General features: G+C 40.2%; 1 protein-coding gene across 1 annotated transcript; it reads left to right on the forward strand.

Moving 5' to 3' along the window:
- The first annotated feature begins 496 nt into the window (after positions 1–496).
- LOC110533853 (ras-related and estrogen-regulated growth inhibitor-like protein) lies at positions 497–3,422 on the forward strand. Its single transcript, XM_021618405.2, has 4 exons — positions 497–1,428; positions 1,607–1,660; positions 1,765–1,841; positions 2,912–3,422. The coding sequence occupies exons 1-4, from the start codon at positions 1,365–1,367 to the stop codon at positions 3,335–3,337; spliced, it is 621 nt and encodes a 206-aa protein (XP_021474080.1). The 5' UTR covers positions 497–1,364; the 3' UTR covers positions 3,338–3,422.
- The last annotated feature ends 9,555 nt before the right edge of the window (positions 3,423–12,977 follow it).

A 12,977-nucleotide genomic window follows, 5' to 3' on the forward strand; every position in this document is an offset into this window, starting at 1 on the left:
TTGTCCTCCCTCTGAAATGGCACAGACTGCCACTGATATACCCATTGTTTCATTCCCCATAAGCTTAGTATAACTGTTGTACCCCATCAGATCCCATAATATAAGCTTGTTTTACTCCAATGTTTGTAAACAAAGTTAATATAATCAAACACTTTATAACCTCAAAACATGGATGGTGAGTCCACTCAGACAGTAGAACATGGCACTTATGGGTTCGATTCACGCTGGGAGAACCCATATGTAAAATGTATGCAAGCGTGACTAAGTCGCGTTGGATAAAGCATCTACTAAATGGCATATATTATACTATGAATTTGAGAGTGGTTACATTTCTTCAGTCCCATCCCTCAGCTTTTCACCAAAACAAACTTTGGGTGACCACTTCATTATTGTTTCAATTAAGGATTCTAGCTTTAAGCATCTGTCCATAGCCTAAGGCTGATGTAAATGTACAGTAAATGATCAGGGAAAATAAAGTACTATACAGGGCCCCAAACCCTAAAGAAAACTGATACACTGGGCTTGTCATTTAACAGATTATCAAATGTTCTGCTTCCATCTAGTGGTTGGTTATAATATCACACCACACTTTTGGTTACATCCCGCTTGGCACACTGGTTGAATCATGGTTGTTTTCACGTCATTTAAATCAAATTACGTTGAACTGACGTCTATGACCAGTGATAGTTTAATTGAGTTGTCAGCTGGTTACATAGGAACTAAAATCACATTCAGATAGTAAGTGTACAGTATACATAAAATGATTACTGTAGGCCTACTGTATGATTTACGCACAGATGCAAAATATTAGTTCCCACATTCTGCACGCAAACGCGTTTTTACTTTGCCATTTAACTCCATGATTATCCTTGGTAAGTAACCAGGACCTTAAAGCTGCACTGCCTAACTAAGTGTGTACAGGTGTTTTTGGAGACTACAGCCAATCTGTGCTACATCTAGTTTTTTGAGGCTAGTTTACACCACGATACTAAACCAAAACAGCTTCCCCAATACTGTATGCAAATCTAGGATCCTCACCAGACATTAGCTATCGCCTCATGCTTATGCATAATTTCCATTTGGAAGATACCTTTTGCATATCTACAAGTTTAAAAAATAATGTGAGGTAAATGTGTTGAAAACGTGTTTGTTTACGCTAAAACAATTTTTTTTTTCTGCATAAACAGTCAGTAGGCTGTGCTCAATACAATTGCATATTTCGGATTTGAATGGTGAGGAGTATATTTCCACGCCCCTTTAACTAGTGTGCGCACCACTCATTGCGGCATAAAACTCCTCTGCTGCTCTCAACATTATATAAATAGTCCTGATCTAGTCTGACCAATAAAACAGCCGCCATAATCATGACAGGACTGAACGTAGTAGCTAATGTAGTAGTTCTTGGGACAGGCAGAGTTGGAAAATCTGGTAATACCAAATCTCTAATAATTCTCATTATTTATAATTTGTGCAATGTATTCAAAAGTCTTCAGTGATCAGTGGTCCATTTTAGTCAGGATTAGTTTTTCCTTAATTGGCATTGCTGACTGAATCCATTGTTTTCCTCAAAATACAAATGGTAAAAATGATGATAATTATTTCACAGCGCTGACAGTCCGCTTCTTAACTAGAAGATTCATTGGAGAATATGGGGATATTGGTAAGTTTAGTTGGTCTGTCATCACCAGCTATTGTAGTATCAAGTATACATTTTACCACTATATACTGTACAACTAAATTAATACTTATGTTAATTCCTTTCAGAATCAATCTTCAGCCACAATGTTATCGTGGATGGAAGGGACATAACTTTTAACATCTGGGATTCACCGTATTATCAGGTATTACAAAATGTTAACATTTATTCTGTTTCATGTGCTATCATAATGATGCCATATACTCTATTTTGGTTTTACATGGCATTGGGGAAAGCTACTGTATTCACTCTTCTGAAATGACTGCAGGCATTGAGCATATTTGGCAGCTTAAACAGAGCACTTCAGTTAGTCATAGGCTACTTTATAAGTGCCTGTATGGGACACAGATTTATGATGCTTCCATTTTCCTGTACTGCAGTGAGTATTACTGTCAAAAAAGTGCCTGGTTGTCTTCGACATGAATCCCATTTTACCAGTGGTGGAAAAAGTACTCAATTGTCATACTTGAGTAAAAGTTAAGATAACTTAATAGAAAATTACTCAAGTATAAGGGGAAGTCACCTAGTAAAATACTACTGGAGTAAAGTCTAGAAGTATTTGGTTTTGAATATACAGTACAGTAATATACAGTATAAAAAAAATGAAATTACAAAAATATACTTATGTATCAAAAGTAAAAGTAAAAGTATAAATCATTCAAAATACTTATAAGAAAACCAGATGGCACAAGTTATTTTTTTAATTTATCGATAGCCAGGGGCACGCTCCAACACTTCGACTTCATTTATTTACAAACAAAGCATCTGTGTTTAGTGAGTCTGCCAGATCAGAGGCAGTAGAGATGACCAAGGATGCTCTCTTGATAAGTGCGGGAATTGGACCATTTCTGTCCTGCTAAGCATTCAAAACACTTTTGGGTGTCAGGGAAAATGTATGGAGTAAAAATGATATTATTTTCTTTAGGAATGTAGTGAAGTAAAAGTAAAAAAATATATAAATACAGTACAGATACTCCAAAAAACGACTTAAGTAGAACTTTAAAGTATTTTTTACTTAAGTACATTACACCACTGCATTTTACTAGCACCCTGCATGGCCGCAGTGACTGGACACCATCTCTATCAGCCCAGAGAAATAGGGCTTACATGGACTAACTCATCCCACGATTGGTCCTTTCCCAAATACAAAAATCGATCATTCTTTGATCCAAGCAAGCCTATATCAATTGTATATATTATTTTAACCTTTTCCAGGACCTGTCCAGGGAGACCTCCCTATATGAGAAGAGAGTCCAGTGGGCAGACGGTTTTGTCCTGGTCTATAGCATCTGTGACAGGGCCAGCTTCAATGCTGTCACCAAGCTGATCCAGTCCATCAAGGACAACAAGGACTACCTGGGCATGGACAAGGTGCCCATTGTGATCGTGGGCAACAAGAAGGACCTGAATCACAGACGGACAGTCCTCAGTGAGGAGGGCAGACTGCTAGCCCTCACCACAGCCTGCCAGTTCTATGAGGTTACAGCTGCTGAGAACTACCACAGTATCCTCATGGTGTTTCACGGACTAATAGACAGGATACGGGCTTCCAAGTCATCCATTAAGAGGCCAGCTGGAATCAAGGGTATAGTGAAAAGCATGTCTGCAGTTTTTACCAGGAAACGAACAGATTCGCTGTGATACTATGGCACAGAGAGGAATACATTATACAGTGCATTTGAAAATAATTTTGTAATGTTACAGCCTTATTCTAAAATTGATTAAATATTCCCCCCCCCCCCCGCCTTATTCTACACACAATACCCCATAATGACAAAGCGAAAACAGATTGACATTTTTGAAAATGTAAATACAGAAACATCTTATTTACATAAGTACTCGGACCCTTTGCTATGAGACTCGGTGCATCCTGTTGAGCTTAGGTGCATCCTGTTTCCATTGATCATCCTTCAATTGATTGGCAATGCATGTCAGAGCAAAACCCAAGCAATGAGGTAGAAGGAATTGTCCGTAGAGCTGCTAGACAGGATTGTGTTGAGGCACAGAGCTGGGAAAAGGTACCAAAAAATGTCTGCAGCATTGAAGGTCCCCCACAACACAGTGGCCTCAATCATTCTTAAATTAAGAAGTTTGGAACCACCAAGACTCTTCCAAGAGCTGGCCGCCCGGCCAAATTGAGCAATCAGGGGAGAAGGACATTGGTCAGGGAGGTGACCAAGAACCTGATGGTCACTCTGACAGAGCTCCAAAGTTCCTCTGTGGAGATAGAGATGGTTGTCCTTCTGGAAGGTTATCCTGCAGCACTCCACCAATCAGGCCTTTATGGTCGTGACCAGACGGAAGCCACTCCTCAATAAAAGGCATGTGACAGCCCGGTTGGAGTTTGCCAAAAGGCACCTAAAGGACTCAGACCATGAGAAACAAGATTATCTGGTCTGATGAAACCAAGATTGAAGTCTTTGGCCTGAATGCCAAGCATCACATTTTGAGGAAACCTGGCACCATCCCTACGGTGAAGCATGGTGGTGGCAGCATCATGCTGTAGGGATGTTTTTCAGCTGCAGGAACTGGGAGTAGTCAGGATCAAGGGAGAGATGAAGAGAGCAAAGTACAGAGAAATCCTTGATGAAAACCTGCTGAATCCTTTCCGAATGCACTGTATTTTGTCATCAATTTATGAGTCTGACATGATTGCAACCTGTGCTCTGGCATCAGGACATGACTTCTGTGTGCCAAGATCTCCAGAGACTGACTTATGGTTCAGACAGGTTAATGATGGGCAGAAACAATGCAGGTGTGGAAATGGAGATTAGTACCCAAAGTTATTGCTATAGTTGTGGCTGGCTGTTGCAGGACAGGACTGACTTGGATGGGATTGGGATTGTATATTACTTACAAGGAAACAATTCTTGACTGTAACTGTCCTAAAGCTGCTCCTTACACTGAATACTTTTGCAAAGAAATGCATGGGAATGTGATGGCCTGAGTACAATGAAATTCTGTGGCTGTCTGGTAAAGGTGCCAAAGTTGGCTCAAAGAGCAAAATGATTTTATGAAATTACTATTATCTTCAACCTTCATAGGGCAAGCACTTAATTTATTTCATACACAAACATCACCTTTTTTTTGTACGTGAGTACTTTTGAAGATGGGAGACAAGGATCCAGGAAATGAATACAATTGTAATATATTGAAATCATTGAGAAACACTTGATACTTGAGATAAGTATAAATGTATGTATATTTTCCTATACAGCAATTAAACACTCATGACAACAAAAAAAAATCTTATGAGCTGAATAAAACCCCTTTACCTTCATCTTATTCAATTTATGTAAGATGGGAAAACTGGAATCAATATTGGGCTCCCCTAGACAGAATGAGCAGAACATGACAGATGGAACAAATAAAATAGTTCCTTTCAGATGAAATACCTACAAAATGAATCACACTACCAATTCAAGGCAGGTAAGGATTTAATGCAAAGTGAGGGTGTAAACAAAAACATGTGCTATTAAGAAACAGTAATGAAATAATATTATTTATGGTTTAAATTCATGCATGTCCCTCATCGTGATAAAATATGGGTTATTTCTTCAAGACAATCTTTTGTTCAATATTTTCCCATGGTATGTAGTTAATAAAAAAAGGATTCACAGAGTCGGATTTCTCCTCAAATCCAATTTTTAATCCCACTAATGACAGAAAGAGAGCTCAAGGTGGACAGGATCAAGGCACTTCGCTTCATTGGAATATCTGTAGCCAAAGCTAATGAGCACAGTCATATTGTTTCAGACATGCTTTTAGATCTTCTTTTGGATACCTGTCAACAGAATAGGAGGCATGCTTTCAAGCAAAGCTTTGGCCCTTTTCTTATTTTTACAATTTCACAAAGAAGCACAGATCATATAAGTACTAAACACCAGAGGTGGGACCAAGTCATTGTTTTACAAGTCACAAGTAAGCCTCAAGTCTTAGCACTCAAGTCAAGTCCCAAATCAAGACAGGCAAGTCCGAGTCAAGTCTCAAGTCAAGACCGACAAGTATCACGTCAAGTCTCAAGTTAAGACCGACAAGTATCATGTCAAATCTCAAGTCTCAAGACCTAAACTTTGAGTTTCGAGTCCTAAACAAGCCATAATGTTCTCTTAGCCAAATGTAATACCATTTCATATTTTTAACAAGAGTAATAGTTAGTATATTACATTTACGCAAATCATGAATGCTTTTAAAAATATATTTCTTACTTTCCAAATAAACTTAATATTTCCATGGAAATACATGGGTAGCCATAAAAATACACCCCCCCCCCCCACCCCCATAGCGATCGACAAACAAGGATCGCAATTGGGCGATGTTTAGCTTGTACACAATCGCCCAACCTTAACACACAGTAGGCTAACATATGTCAATGGCTTTAGGAACAGCAGTAACATCAGGCAGGATTTAGGCTACCAACTGCCTAACCAGTTGTAGCTCAATCTTGGGTGCAATGATCACGTTCCCGCACTGACTGTGTGGAGGTTCATTGATTTAACGTTACGTTAGCCAACATGCAACACTGGCAAAATTATGAGTGATATAGCTGTTGGCTATATTAGCTACGACTTACCATTCTTTGTGTAGCTTCAAATGTCGAACAAGTTGGAAGCTGTTGCGCCTCCTGTCATTTTCTTCCCGCATGTTTTGCAAGTTGCAATCCATTTTTTGTTGATACCCAAAATTATATAAAGACTATGCTGTATCATCTTTCCAAGGGCATCTAAATTCACTCGCTGAAGTTCCTCTGCACTGCCACGCGCAACTTTTTCTCAGCTGGCACAATTTGATTGGCTGCTGTCCAATTCAAACTGGAATCCATTAAATTAAGAGTTGATGCGCTGCACACTTTTAAAAAAATTGGGCTTGGGGAGTGTATCAAGTCAGTTCGAGTCAAAAGGATCAAGTCACGAGTCATTGGTGTTAAAGTCAAAGTCGAGTGGCAAGTCGTCATATTTGTGACTTGAGTCTGACTCAAGTCCAAGTCATGTGACTTGAGTCCACACCTCTGCTAAACACACATCATATAAGTACACTGGAACCTCGACACACCTAAATGCACTTGCTATTATTGTATAAAGCTCTACAGATTATGTTGCAATGTTTGAATCACAGCCTTGTTGTATGCTAATATTAAATTGCTGCTAGTTGACGCTGTTAGCCATGCATTAGAGTTGTATCCTCCTGCATGATCTCCACAGTGACAATGTATTTAGCGGTGGGGCTGTAGCGGGTGGTACAGTATGCACAGAGTGTGAGGAGTTGTGGAACCTCACAGAGATCTCTCCTCTGTGGGATGAGCTGGCTGGAGACAGAGGTGTAGGACTAGACCAGTATCCTTCTCTGCTTTTGTGGATCTTCCTCAGTACCCTCTGCTTGAGGAGCTGGGCCTGGTCAGAGATCTGGGGCTCCCCGTCCTCATCCCCAGCACTGCAATCAGGCTCAGACCCCTTGTTGGAGGATAACCCTGGTATTGCTTGGTGGTATTGATTCTTGTTCTGTATGCATGGCAACCTATACAACTGGTAGATGTTAGTTACTAGCATTCAAAATTACATATTAACCATTGCAACTACATTGTTATTCCGACAGATGTGGTTGGTCTTATACTAACAGTCCTGTTCCAACACGGATCCTGACTCGGCAGACGATGGATTCCATTCCTATACCAGGAGACCATTCTCCTGTTCAATTCCTCTAGTTCACTACTGTTGTATGGTGTGCTTGTGAACTTGGTCTGACCCTCCAGACCAGCAAGATTCCCTCACACCTTCTCATTACAGAGAACTCCCAGGGGACTGCCTAATGTGCAGACAGACAGACACTAGCCTGGGAGGCTGCATGGCAGGTAAGCTGGTGCCAGACCCATTGGAGTCCCCTGTCTGTCTGGGTGTGAGGAAACATGCCAGAGCTTAATGAAGCAGACCAGGGTCTGTCTGTGGCACAAACAGCTCACCATCACATTCTATGACACCCTGAAGGCCATGCCTCAGCAGGATTCTGGTGTTATAAAACAACCTGATGGAGACATCTCACCTGTCAGACCCTTCTCTGGATTTATGCAACAGAGGAGAAGTGTACTGTAACAGAACTGCCATCAGAAATACAAACAGGGAATATGTTTTTGAATAAGAAATTAAACTACATTTGAGAGAGATATGCGAGTATGTGCCTATGAACATCAAACCTCAAAACAAGTATGGTGTGCATGGGATGAGCAGTTGGCTTTCATTCTGTTTAATACCAACAGATAGAACCACACACTGTACTGTAGATGTCAGTGATGTCCTTGTTCCACATGGCTAGCTCTTTAGAGAGCTGTTCTTATTAAGGACGTGCACATGCAGGCTATTCCAAGCCTTCAGCACACCCTAATTTTGCAGATACACTTTCATTACTGGAAACAAAGACACCATTAAGACTATATTAAGTTCTGTTCCAAAACATGTTTGAATTTATCTGTCACACACCACAGACTTAACCAGCAGCTTTGTTTTAAGCCACCAGACATGGTCAAAGTAAGTAAAAAGTTAATATCAATGTCTGAAGTAATCTTAAAAATAACCTGCCCTTGCAAATTTGAGACACGTGTTATCTGAGAATGCAACAAGATTTTTAGATTTTCAGATGGTGTTTTCAAAGAAAAGCCAACTAGACCTGCCTGCTGTTTGTTCAGGGGATCAGCAGATGTATGATGGCAGGGAGATATTGAATGACATTCTGATGACATTCTGGCAGTGTCTAAAATCTGGCTTGCCTACTACTTACTTGAACTGCATATTGTGCACTACTCGTAAGCAACAAATATCAGCATACTATGCTCATCTTACTGAGAATGTGATATCTAATGCGCAATTGCGTTGTTTCGGTAGTGTGATTATCAGCTGTTCTGACACACGTGGGTCTCGAAATATGAGCGTGTGCAGAGAATTCTACTAGATAAAAAGCTGAAATAAGTATCAAATCCTTGCATTTAAAGCAAGGGTGTCATGCAACCCAAAAATCTCAGGGGGCACAAAGTAAGTGAGGATAGCTTGCTTTTCTAAAGTCTACCATCCTTGCCAGCAGGCAAGCTAGCTACTTTAAATTCCTTAATAGCCTGAAATGACGTCTTGGTAGCAAGGTTGGGAGATTGGAACCTCTATGGGGCTAGCTAAAGCCAGCTTCCTAAAATTGCTAGGTGGCTAGTAGTATTACTGAGAAACAAAATCTACATTTTTACTCCCCCCAAAAAACATTTGAAATGTCACATATTTTTTTCACATACCCAAAATGACTTATTTAGAAGGCATGTACGGGTTTTCGGACACGGCCACAATATTTAATTAGGAACCTCTTTGAACAGACCGGCAATTGAGGCCAAATACACTCTGGTATGATCTATAAAGGGCAGTATCCATGCGGGCCTTTAAATCTGCTGACATTAACCAGAAAGCATTGGCTCACCTTCAGGTGACTTTGAACATACATCAAGGTATAGTCTTGCCATCTGTAATTTTTAAAAGAATATACCCTATGTACAAACCCAGTAAAGATGATAAGAAAAGATTAGGCATATCACTGTCATACTGGCCTGGCACATGATACCTATTTGGTTCAGATGAATGCAGTCTTTTGTAATGTGATTAAAAAGATACATGAACTGAGTTTAAGTATTTTGTGCCACAGCTGACACAAAGCATCTAGTTCTAACCGTGTTGTCGCTTTGTCCATGTGGAGCTTATGTTGAGTTTTTGGTCATCTTTTTGCCCCTTAGGTCTAGAGGGTCAATGGCAATGCCACAGGAGTGAAATGGGTATTTTCTCTCTGCTTGTCATCATGGCACGTTTTCCTAAGCCACAGCTGATCAATTCCCACAGACAATGTAATTTCCCTTATTGAATACAACCTGCCTTTATCTCATTACTGAAGAAGCAACTGAATCAGGTTGGATTACAGGTTCACTCAATGTTCAGTAAACCTGGGCAACACTGGAAAACAAGATGACAAGACACAAGATTAATAAAACAAGTGTGAAAAGTTTGGAATAACTAATTGATTTTGGTCACAGGAAAAGTCACTAAATTAAATAAATGTTGGTAGTTTGACTGCATCCAGTACATAGTGTTCTGTTTAGGCCTCAATTTTTTATATAACAAGATCATATTACTGCATAGAGAAATAAGGACTAGTGTGGGGAAAGAATGTCCACTGCCTACTGCAGACAGTTACACAACAGTAATAAAACATCATTCTTGGACCACGGTGCTCCAAATAAACATCACCCCACATCCTGCTTGACAAGTTACCAAGGGAACTTTTTTAAAGACCCATGATAGGTGCTTTACAGTGCATAATACATTTTTGCAACAAAAATTGAGGGTGGAATTTATGAGTAAGGGCACTATCAATTAAAGTGTATAGGTGTGCCATTGAGCCAACATTGAATGTACTCACCTTCACCAGGTGAGTCAATACCAGAGCCATACCGTGTACGAAACAACTACCTGTAACGTCAGATTTCTTCTTCGTCTGAAGAAGAGTAAGGATCGGACCAAGATGCAGCATGGTAAGTGTTCATGACGATTTATTAAAAACAAACTGAACACTGAAATACAAAATAATAACCGATGTGATGAACCCAGTACCATGTGGCGACAAACACCCACAAACCAACAGTGAAACCCAGGCTATCTAAGTATGATTCTCAATCAGAGACAACTAACGACACCTGCCTCTGATTGAGAACCATACTAGGCTGAACACAAAAACCAACATAGAAAAACAAACAGACTGCCCACCCCAACTCATGCCCTGACCATACTAAATAAAGACAAAACAAAGGAAATAAAAGGTCAGAACGTGACACTACCGTCTAACCACTAGATGAACACACCTAAGAGAGTGCATTTTCAAAATGCAAGGTGCAAAACATATTACTTTTATATGTATAACATTATGTATACCATTATATAGCAAACTAGTCACATGTTTATTTGGCCACATCTTATGAAGTGCAATCAAACTCCCCTGCCGAGTCCAACATTAAGGCACTGTATGCCAACTTGTCCTGACATTGACTTTAAACCTCCCAATAAAGGAGTTACCTTGGTCAGCTGGGGGGCTGGAATGTGTGAACTGTAAAACTGTTAAGGCTAAGTGGACATTTTTGCTAAAGAAAAAATCTGAAGAAATACATGAACTGTTCAGAAATCCCAGCTATCCAATATCCCTTTGTCATTCCTGAACTCCTCAGCAGAGTATTAAGGCCCCCTGCCGAGTTGCTCTCCAAAAGTCCTCTTTCGCCTCTAAGGAGTCAAAATTCGCTATGCAGAGCACTCTCACTGCTGGTCACTTAACTTCCGTACTCCTCCAGGATTTTTCCTTTGCAAGTCAAACTCAAAACATGATGATAAACTTAAGTCAATAGTGGACTACCACTATACTGGAAAGTCATTTTTGGCTAGCATCAATCAAGGTAAACAGGATAGATTCCACTCGTTAGCCTTTGGGTTTCATGTGTTCTTTGCATATTGCTTCATTTGCTAGTGAAATAATCTGAAGTCTCTTAGTCAGGTGACAGGAGACAGATGCCTCTGGTCTGGAGCTGTCTGTCAGTGAGCGCTACACTACTGTATTGTGACAGCTCTGTAAGCCATCTCCCTTTGCACAGGGTGATAATGAGGGCTATTTCACAGACATGGTCAGGGGTCTGCCTGGCTCTACTGCACAGAGAGTTTAGGTAATTACACACACACACATGCATGCATGTGCATGCACGCACACACACTTGAGTACATGATGAGATACCTCACTTTGATCATGAAATCCTTTCCCTGTGAACACATTACCTACCAAAACAACATGTACTTCTGCCATGGCTATATACCCAGGTCAGTACTAGAAACAATCACTAAATAACCAGTGTCTAATATCTAGCCCCATCAAGGCTTCTCCAGGGAGGGAATATACACTAAACGCCAATAAAGACATTGGAGAATGTTAATAGTATTTATAGCAGGGGGCACCTCTGAACAGAATGTGCCTTTAGTTTACATACAACAGTGATGAATTCAACAAAAATATTAACCACTTGTGCCAGTGGTCAACTGTACCCATAAATTTGTAACTTAATTTCCTGAAAAAGTAAAAAACATTTTGTACAGTATATGCAATATAATGTTAATATACTGTTTCATGTGCAATATACTACCGGCGTGCAGGGCAGATGTTTAAGGTACAGGTGCACATGGTCATGAACTGGTCAATTGCAATCGACTGGTCGATCTCCACGGATGTCCTAGTCGATTGCCAAACATTTCTGTACATAACCCAAATATAAAGCCTTATGTTCCAATTATTTTATTTGTTTTGCGCCGTTTAAAGTAGTTGCACTTGATTCAGCTGTCCCATTTTTAACCATTTCATGTGTCTGATGGGCGTCTTTCTTTTTCCCAACGCAGTTAAGCCAAAACCGCACCCCGTTATTCAGACGGACGTTCTACTATGCTCCCATTGGCTAGCTAGTGTTGTCTCACTCACAGGCGATCAGCGCAGAGACAGTGACCTTCCAAGGTAAGGATGGAAAGTGTAATTTAACAATTAGCTGCCTATCGTTATAAAGGCCTATTATTATTCAATGAGTTGTAAAAATATCTCAGAACTCTGCAGAATTCCCTCAATTGAAGGTCAGCTAAGTTAACCTAGGCTACTTAACATTACTAGCTCAGTATTTTAAGTTGTTATATTATCATTAGTAGTCTATTATCAGGTAAAGCATATACTTATTATTAATAATTTCTCAAATATTTATTAGCTAATCATTCAGTCGAATACGCTATGCGTTACGGCCATTGAATCCGTCTGAACGTTAAGGGGAGTTAATGGCTAGCTAAGGGCAGTCAAGTCTGGGGTGAACCAAGGGCTATATCTGTTCTTAGTTCTACATTTTTTGAATGGGGCATGCTTATTTAAGATGGCAAGGAAAGCACTTTTAAAGAGCAACCAGGCATCATCTAATGATGGGATGAGGCCAATATCCTTCCAGGATACCTGGGCCAGGTCAATTAGAAAGTCCTGCTTGCTGAAGTGTTTTATGGAGTGTTTTGAGAGTGATGAGGGGTTGTCGTTTGACCGTGGACCCATTACGGACGCAGCCAATGAGGCAGTGATCTCTGAGATCCTGGTTCAAGACAGCAGAGGTATATTTAGAGGACAAGTTGGTCAGGATGATATCTAAGAGGGTGCCCATGGTTACGGATTTAGGGTTGTACCTGGTAGGTTCATTGATCTTTTGTGTGAG

Source organism: Oncorhynchus mykiss, chromosome 2, assembly GCF_013265735.2.
Source record: "Oncorhynchus mykiss isolate Arlee chromosome 2, USDA_OmykA_1.1, whole genome shotgun sequence".
In the NCBI taxonomy this organism is placed as follows: domain Eukaryota; kingdom Metazoa; phylum Chordata; class Actinopteri; order Salmoniformes; family Salmonidae; genus Oncorhynchus; species Oncorhynchus mykiss.

Excerpts from the sequence above, each read along its gene's own strand:
- LOC110533853 (XM_021618405.2), top strand. The coding sequence starts at position 1,365 with ATGACAGGACTGAACGTAGTAGCTAATGTAGTAGTTCTTGGGACAGGC. Across the intron at positions 1,661-1,764 it reads TGGAGAATATGGGGATATTG|AATCAATCTTCAGCCACAAT; the intron begins GTAAGTTTAGTT and ends AATTCCTTTCAG. Across the intron at positions 1,842-2,911 it reads GGGATTCACCGTATTATCAG|GACCTGTCCAGGGAGACCTC; the intron begins GTATTACAAAAT and ends AACCTTTTCCAG.